This window comes from Streptopelia decaocto, assembly GCF_964273445.1.
Source record: "Streptopelia decaocto genome assembly, chromosome: 15".
Lineage (NCBI taxonomy): Eukaryota > Metazoa > Chordata > Aves > Columbiformes > Columbidae > Streptopelia > Streptopelia decaocto.
The window spans coordinates 3,121,689-3,130,340 of NC_138670.1; the positions used below are offsets into that span (position 1 = coordinate 3,121,689).

Here is an 8,652-nt window from a genome sequence, read left to right on the forward strand (position 1 = left end):
GAGTGAGTGAGCCTGACATCCCATTTACAGGGCGCGTCACCTTGTCACAGCAACGCCTCTTACATCGGGGCCCCTCTGCTCATCATTACAATATTTATGCTGGTTTGTGTTTCTTTTAGGCCAGCAGTAAGTGAGGAGGAGACAGCGAGACTGAAGGGGAGAAAAGCAAGGCTTCTGCAGATGCAAAAGATCTGGGCTGGGCAGGGGCCGATGCAGAAGCTCGGAGACCTCATGGTGATGTTAGGTACTGAGCGTGATTTCCCCGTCCCATTAACTTCCATTCTCTTCTCCCTGTCACCCTGAGCTCTCAGCTTTTTACAGCCAAAGGCATCCACGTGCTGCAGGACTAAACCCAGCAGTGTATTGCCAGTGTCCCAGGAACTGTGATACGCACGTGTCAGCCATGACAGTACTGTCCCAAAGTTGGTTTAATTAGAACTGATGGGCTAAGTCGTTTTCTCCACCTGACTGTTCACTTCCAGGAGCAGTGGGGGCCTGTGAATATGCTGGCTGTACCCGAAAATTCTGCGAGGAGAACGGGCTCCGATACAAAGCCATGCTGGAAATCCGGCGCTTGAGAGGGCAGCTGACAACAGCAGGTAACTGGGTTTTGAGAGGAATTGCATATTTATTCCCCTTCAGGGTCTGACAAATCAACTGGGCTCTTTGCAAACTTCTTCTTTTTTCTGTTGAATCTTCGCTTCTCTCCCGCGCAGTGAACTCAGTCTGCACTGATGCCGATCTCTACGTTGATCCCAAGATGAAGCCCCCAACGGAAGCTCAAGCAACTTACTTGAGGCAGATCGTGCTGGCAGGGCTGGGGGATCACGTTGCCCGAAGGGTTCAGGCAGAAGAGCTCCTGGACGACAAGTGGAAAAACGCCTACAAGGTAAACAGCTTGAGCTGGCCGAATTCCTCTTCCTCTGTGGCTTCTGGCAGGATGCAGCACTGAGGCTGCCTGTGCTGGTTTTCTACAACTTTTCTCTATAGAATTTAAGTTTCCAGTGTTGCAATTTCCCAGTCCTCACGTAGGAATTGTTATAAAAGAGCTAGGAAGTAGCATTAGTCCATCTTACAAACTGCTTGATGTCTCCAGACGAGGTGAAGCAGAAAATTGTGGGGTTATTAAAAATCTCTATCGTTTAAAGAAACCATATAAATGTACATCTGAGACTGATACTAGATGCAATCAAGAAATCAGATTGCCAGTAACTCATCTTACTCTGCCTCAATCTTCTGTGCTTTCTTAAAGACCGCTCTGCTGGAGGACCCCGTGTTCATCCATCCCAGCTCAATCCTCTTCAGAGAGCTCCCAGAGTTTGTGGTGTATCAAGAAATTGTTGAGACTACAAAACTGTACATGAAAGGTGAGGCTGCTGCGGTCCCCGTGTGTTCTTGGCTACGGTGAGCAATTCAGAAGGGCCTTAGAATGTTTCCCTCGCTGGGGTGACGGAGCGCTCTCCTTACAGTGGTCATGCCTCCTGGGATTTGGATCCTTATGTTTTCTAGATCTGGGATCAGGGGAAAAATAGGCCTGGTTTATTGTTTGATGAGCAGAATTGGCTGGAGCAAAGCTCAGCTTCTGAAATAGCTGCTCTGCACCAGCACTGTCAGCAACAGCTACCTATTGCTGGTCTCTCAACAGAAGAACCTAAATAGTTGGCTTGAAAAATGAGATACAAGTAAATCTGTGGAGGTGAGGCCCTGACTCTGCACTGCACTCACGGGACTGCTCATGAGCAGCAGCCCTTGGCAGCAAACCTGCATTCCAGTGTGTTTTCCCTTCGTCAGGTGTGTCCGCAGTCGAACCCGAGTGGATTCCTGTCTTGTTGCCCCCATACTGCCACTTTGGGAAGCCTCTGGAAAATCCTCCTCCGTCTTACTGTCCCGAAACAGGCCGAATTCGATGTCACAGACCGAGTGTCTTTCGTAAGTGTATTGCAAAGCGTCAGTCGGTAGTTTCATCCAAGAGCTGCTCTGTAGTCATCGTAATGTTGCTTTTAACAAGACACTCAGCAGACCAGAAAGGTCAAGTTCAGCTTGGACCGTTCAGAGAGCTAAACAGTGGTTTGAGTAGCTCTGTGGGATTCATACATTTAAATAGCAGCATCTTCCCACTGTCATGGGCATTGTATGCCCGTCTGCTCCCCCTGCGAAGGAGCAGGGCTGGCTGGGTGCTGGCTGTGTCCTCTCCTCTTCTCTTAGCACCTGTGTTGTCACATCTCCCTTGGAAATGTCCCCTCCGAGCATTTGGCAGACTCAGTGTGATCTTTCTTTCCAGATCGAGTTAGCTGGGAGCTCCCGGCTGTGGAGGTGGATTACCCAGAAGGTATTGATCGCTACAAATACTTCGCCAGGTTCCTGCTGGAAGGAAAGGTCAGTGTGGTCCAGCTGCGTTATCAGTGAGTCTTTAGCCCAGTTTTTGGAGGACATGAGCCATGTAGTGTCTGTCTTTGTGCGTGTGCCCATTCCTCGTAACTTGCTGGTAGCTGTAGGAGGTTAGTGAGGTGGGGAAGATCTCTTTAAAATGTGAAACAGCATGAAAATCAGCATTTGGGTGAAAGAGGCCCCCAAATTTAAGTCCTTTTTTTGCAAAGGAGAAAAGCTATAGTTCATATCTTTGTTCAGACACAAGCATCATCTAGAAAGCCAGTCAGGACAAGATTGATATGGAGACATAGATGGGAGAGAAATGGTAATAGAGAACATGGAATAGAAATCCACAGTAGTCCAAGTTCATTGATGATTGTGTCCACAGAACAATTAATTTACCTTGTTAATTATATACTTTTTATAACGAACCTTCCAGGTAATCGAAAAGTTGAGTTCTTACAGCCAGTGTCTGCTGTCCAGCCCCCTCATAATGCTGAAAACATGGTCCAAGTAAGTTGTTAAAAACAAACCAATTTTCCTGTCTCCAGTGAACACTTTAAACTTCCTTTCAAAGGAAAGAAATTCAATGCTGGGAAGGGTGTTCTAGGTAGCAATCTTGGCTGGAGCCGCAGGGAGAGGAAAATGAGTTTTCTTACCAAGAAAAATTGTGTCTCGGGAGATTGATGTGATGTAAGGGCAGCGTGGAAGAAAGCACGCAGCCTGCTGGTCAGAGCCGCGCAGCAGCCGGCTGCCACCTGAACAACAAAACGTGGTGGCGGGGGGAAGAAGTGACTTCCAGTGAACTTTCTTGAGCAAATGACACATCTCTGTATCCAGAGATCATGTGTTTCTACTTCTATACTTGGCCTTTTAAAAATAGTAAGCGGGATGCTTTGCTAAACTGTGCTAATGAACACTGTGTTATTGCGTCATTTTATTTTGGACTGATTTAGACTTCAGCCCAGGACAGAATCCCTCCTGCAGGCTCTAGTTGCAGAAAACTGTGATAATCGCGATGCTTTAGTGGCTGCATGGAAGAAAAATCCTAAATGTAAGTGTTCTGCTTGCTTAATTACTCATCATATCAGTGCAGACTCTGTAGTGTCTCAAGCACCATTGAATTATAATTTAAAAAATGGACAATTTCACTTGATAAGCTCCAAATATTTGCTATTTTCTTACCAGAAACAGTAACGCTCTGTGTTTTGCTTCTTGTGAAGAACTGCAGTTCACTGTACTTTAGAAGGCAACATTTGTTTTTATTTTAAGAATTTATTTACTCTAGTTCTAATCACAGCTAAAACATTTAGTTTGGGCTTTTGAAAAATTAGACTATGACAGGACTGTGAGTGGATACAGGGAGATTTTTTTTTCTGGATAAGATGGATTTTGTTCAATATCAGGGTACCAGATTATGAGAGTTCTTCATAGAAGCAGCAGCAGGGTGATGCAGTGAGAGCTGTCTGAGCTGCAGCACCAGCGCCGTGATGGAAAGCTGGTTCTCGCTCACAGGATGACACCGCAGCACCTCGTCTTTCCAGCCAAACCACTCCTGTAGCTCTCTAATTCCTCCTCTCGTTCATTCCAGATTTGCTCGCAGCCTATCGTCAGTGGATCCCCGAAGCCATGCACGATGATCTAGCCAAGAACTGGCCACCGGTAGCACTGTGAAGTCCCTGACTCTGCTCTTGCTGGACTCTATTTCTCCAAGATGTTTCAGGAGCTTGGATGACACAGATGGACTTGCGAATTGTTAGCAATACCTTTTTGTAAGCAAATTGGGTGTTATTCTGGTTCCCAGAAGCCCTACCACCTGTTTTGCTGGTATTTTGTAATATTGTTTGGATAATTTTATCCATTGTATTTTACAGATTGTCTTTTTCTATCTGAACTTTCTCTTTGGACTATATTAGTCATATGGACTATATTAAAGATGTACAGTTGTTGGTTTGGATGGGAGAAATGTTTTCTACGTGGGATGCTGCATTAAGCAGAATTTCAGACCTTTGTGGACCTTTCCTCGTGCGTGACGTCCTGATCCAAACGCCGACCGAACTGTTGGTCCCCCCAGTGTCTTTTCCCCCCTCCAGCCTCCTCCTGGGAGCAGCAGAGGGGGGATGAGATAAAGAATTGACGCTGTGCAGGGGCTGCTCAGCCACAGCTCAAACTCTGGTGTGTTATCTACATCCAAAACAGAGCAGCACGTGGGCTGCTATGAAGAAATCAGCCCAGCCCAGCCAGACCCCATACAGTCCTAATATTTCTTTTGTGGTTTACCAGGGCTGGTTTGTAATGTCTGTAGCTCCTGACCCCCCCTGCATTTCATGGGCTGAAGCACTTTTGGGAATGCAGCAGCTTTTTAGGAGACAGGGCAGACTTTATCCAAACCATCTGCTGATTTTGCAGTAAGAAATTCTGGTAGTCTTGGAAGAAAATGTAAGGCTTGAGGTTTACCTTTTATTTCACCTAATCTTTGTCCACCTTTTAAACCCTGTGCCCATACCATGTTAAATCGCTGTTGGTTGTAATACTGCAATATGTGAAGGTTTGTGTGGGGACCCTCGTGCCCCTGCACTGAGCTGGTGCAACTGGAGCACAGAAAATGCTGGATCCCCACACCCCAATGGCTCCCGTGTGCTTCAGGGGCTGCACGCCAGGACACAAGTAAGCGATAAACAAAAGCTGATGTTTCATCTGTATATTTTTTTGACCGAGAAAGAAAATAGCTTGGTTTGGCTGTGTGTTTATAACATAAATGCTGCAACTCTGTAGTGTTTAGCAATAACCACAGGCAGGAGGGTGTTGTGAGCTCCTGGCAGGGTTCCTTTCTCTAGCAAAAATTGCAGCAGTTTGCAAACTGCTCTGCGCTCAGGGGACGGAATGAAAAACAAAACAAAGCAACAAACAAAGGGAAATGTTGAGCGTATTTACAAATTATAAAACTAAAATTACGGCTCCTTTGGGAAAATGGACAAGAGTAAAGCCAAACTGGCTCGGACGGAAACACTCCTTGCAAGGCGAAAAAAACGAAAATAATATAGAAAAGTGGAGATGCCGGGGATTGAACCCGGGGCCTCATACATGCAAAGCATGCGCTCTACCACTGAGCTACATCCCCTTACCATTAAACGGTTTCCACACGGTTTATCTGGCCGGTACTCCTCGCCGTACACCAGCCCTGGCCGCTGGGCCGCCCCACGCCGTCTATCCGCGCCGTCCCCCGCTCCGCGCATCCCGCGTTCCGCACCGGCAGCTCCCGCGGAGCAGCGCGGGGTGTGCGGCTGTTCCCACGCTGAGGGACGCGCTGAGGCCTCAGAGTGGAAGGCGGGAAAAATATTCCCTGTGCCTATCCTCGTTAGTATAGTGGTGAGTATCCCCGCCTGTCACGCGGGAGACCGGGGTTCGATTCCCCGACGGGGAGGTTACACATTTTACTCCCCGGTTGCCGTTTTCCTCGGGTGGCGTCCGCGTAGGGTTGTCTCGGAAGGCGGCGGTGGAGCGGTGGGACCGCCAGACAAAGCTGCTTTTTTTGTGCCAAGGAGGGGGGATCGCGGTCTGCCTCTCTCCCCGCGGTGCCTTCCGAGCACCCCGCTGCTGCTGCGGGTATTTTTGCGGGTTGCCTGGGGTCCAGTCCCCGGTTTACAGGGGATTGGAAAGCGTGTGCGAAGGCAAGGGGGGGCGGAACCTCTGAGCGACCCAGGAACCGGGTGCTGCCTCCGCGGGATGAACCCTGAATCGGGCGGGCAGACAACACCGAGACCGCGGGCACCCACGGGTACGCTGGGCGGGGTCGTGTCCGCAGCCAGCGTGGGGGCTTTTGCGCGCCGAAATAGCTCAGTTGGGAGAGCGTTAGACTGAAGATCTAAAGGTCCCTGGTTCGATCCCGGGTTTCGGCAGAGCTTTTTTCCCTCCATTTACCCCGCGGGTAATGGCGGGTCGTTTTGCCGCCGAGCGCAGCGGGAAGCCCGGTCCGCGAAAGGGGCTGTTACCGCGGGTGTCACCGCAGGCGGTCACGCGTGCCGAGATTTTGCAGCAGAAATCACTTTCCCGCGTAGGGCGTCTCGGACACGGAGCGTGGTGGCAAAACACTTAACCGAGCCGTCCTCGTTAGTATAGTGGTGAGTATCCCCGCCTGTCACGCGGGAGACCGGGGTTCGATTCCCCGACGGGGAGGTTACGCAACTTTTTATTCCTTTTTTTTTTTTTTTTTCCCCGTCAAGAAATCTTCCGATTTGCTAAAGGAAGGAAATACAAAAAAAAAAAAAAAAAAAAAGGCAGAGTTTTGTGTCTCCGAACGCAGAGCGTTCCCATGCTCCTAAGAGATGTGTGAAGTTCACCGCCGGACACCGGCTGCTCGTGTCCCCTCCCGTGCCCGTGTCCCCTCGGGTGTCCTTTTCCTTCGGCGCTGCCCCGGTCACGCCGGTGAGGGACTCATCGGGCAGCGTGGCCCCCGCCGGGTGCGGACCTGACCGGCAAGCAGGAAAACACACTGCGGGTAGGGGGATGTAGCTCAGCGGTAGAGCGCATGCTTTGCATGTATGAGGTCCCGGGTTCAATCCCCGGCATCTCCACTTTTTTGGTTCACTTTTTTTTTTTTTTAACCTCCTGATGTTTTTTTTTTTAATCCAGGCTTAAACAACAGAAATCTGCACCGTGAACGTGCTGCCCACAGCGTCAGTTTCCCAGTAGCAAAAAATGGCTTTTTTTGTCACTTGTTTCTCCTCAGGACTGTGCAAACACACAAGATCCTTCTGTCTCTCTGGATATTGCATTCACACACCAAGACCCTGCTGACGCAGAGCGGCCCAGAGGGAGGAAAAAAGCACCAAACGCTGAAATGGGGGTTTGCTGCTCTGCTAACCCTGACACCCCAGAAACAGGCAGAGCTGGCGCTGCGCAAGCCAGTGGTTTCTGTTTTATCTGCACCGTTATAACCAGCAGATCCAGCTCGCTCTGGCAGGGAGAGCTGACTAGTGACAGATGTAAAATGACACTTCCTGCCAGGGCGGTTAAAACACTCCCAGTGATGTTTATTTCCTGGTGTTCCTTCTAGTTGCTATTTTGAGCCAAATGTTTGGCCACAGCACTGGTGAAGTGTGAACGTCCCTGTTGTAAACCTCTCCCTGGACTGCTGAACTTCTGCACGTGAATACGAGAAAGAGACAGTTCCTGCCCCAGAGAGTTTGTAATAATACTCACAAAGTGACGCTTTTGGGCACATAAAATCAGTCTTGGTCAGTGGTCACGGTCTGTTACCTCAGGATGCTCAGTGGCTGCCTGCCCACCCTAATTAGACAAAGAACAATACTGCATCACCTTAATTTCTTCCTGCTAGAAAAAATCCATCTTGTCATGCAATACATTTCTATGTGCTTTTTTGACTATTTTCAGTCCCGAGTCCTCACTCTGTAACTAAAAGAATAAGCTTACCATCCTTACGCACTTTCAGATGAGGAAAGACCTAAATCTCAAAGGCAATTCCAATCTTTTACGTCTATACAATTCCAAATGCATGCAATATAAGCACGATTCTAACCTCAGAAGAAAGCAAAATACTTAAATGGTGGTTGCGGTTGTTATTACTATTGCAACGCTGAGTTTTAATGCAAACTCAAGGCAGAAGCTCCCCAGAGCTTTCCCCCCCATAAACAGCTCCATGTGTCAGCAGAAGTTTTCCCTCAAACTGATCACAAAGCTGCTGCTGGGCCTGCGCTCCTCGCTGCTGTGGCTGTTATCATGGTTTTTGCAGGCAGCGTTTTTTCTCAGACGCCACCACACGCAGGGTTTTGTAGGTGGATTGAACCGAATGGAGTCTCGCCCATCTTGCAAACAAAGCCCCATTTTGTTCTCAGTGCTGCCCTCGAATTGCTGGCTGGTTTGACCAGGACAGCACAGGAGCCAACTGAGATCTACCACAAGATGCTCTGTGAGAGCACAGGAAGAAATAGGCATTATTATTTTAATTTCTGACTGATTTTACCTCCAGTGGAAAGGCCTCAGTCCTGAGTTATAAACTCCATTGTATCTCAGATATATACTCCACTTTGGGTGTGCATGTATACACACATACAGTCACTATACACACACCTCAGAGCCTGCCTCTCGGCAAGGCCCACAGGCAGAGCTGCCCCTCACCCTGTCCCAGGGGAAAATCAAGGAGGCGCTTTTGAAACAGGGACTCAACTGTAGGGGCTTAAATCCCTGAATAAAACATAAGACAAGACGCTTTAGACATACACTCGAAAGGCTCGTCTGGCTGAGGCACCACAGCTGCCCCGC

At 48.8% G+C, this 8,652-nt stretch overlaps 1 protein-coding gene across 1 annotated transcript in view; it reads left to right on the forward strand.

Moving 5' to 3' along the window:
* Window positions 1–4,327, forward strand: part of DHX37 (DEAH-box helicase 37) — a 15,202-nt gene extending 10,875 nt beyond the window's left edge. The window contains 9 exon segments of the mRNA XM_082065937.1: window positions 31–244; window positions 483–599; window positions 717–889; window positions 1,253–1,367; window positions 1,792–1,929; window positions 2,282–2,376; window positions 2,810–2,883; window positions 3,327–3,424; window positions 3,962–4,327. Coding sequence (XP_081922063.1) covers window positions 31–244; window positions 483–599; window positions 717–889; window positions 1,253–1,367; window positions 1,792–1,929; window positions 2,282–2,376; window positions 2,810–2,883; window positions 3,327–3,424; window positions 3,962–4,044 — 1,107 coding nt within the window. The 3' untranslated portion in view covers window positions 4,045–4,327.
* Window positions 4,328–8,652: the final 4,325 nt, after the last annotated feature.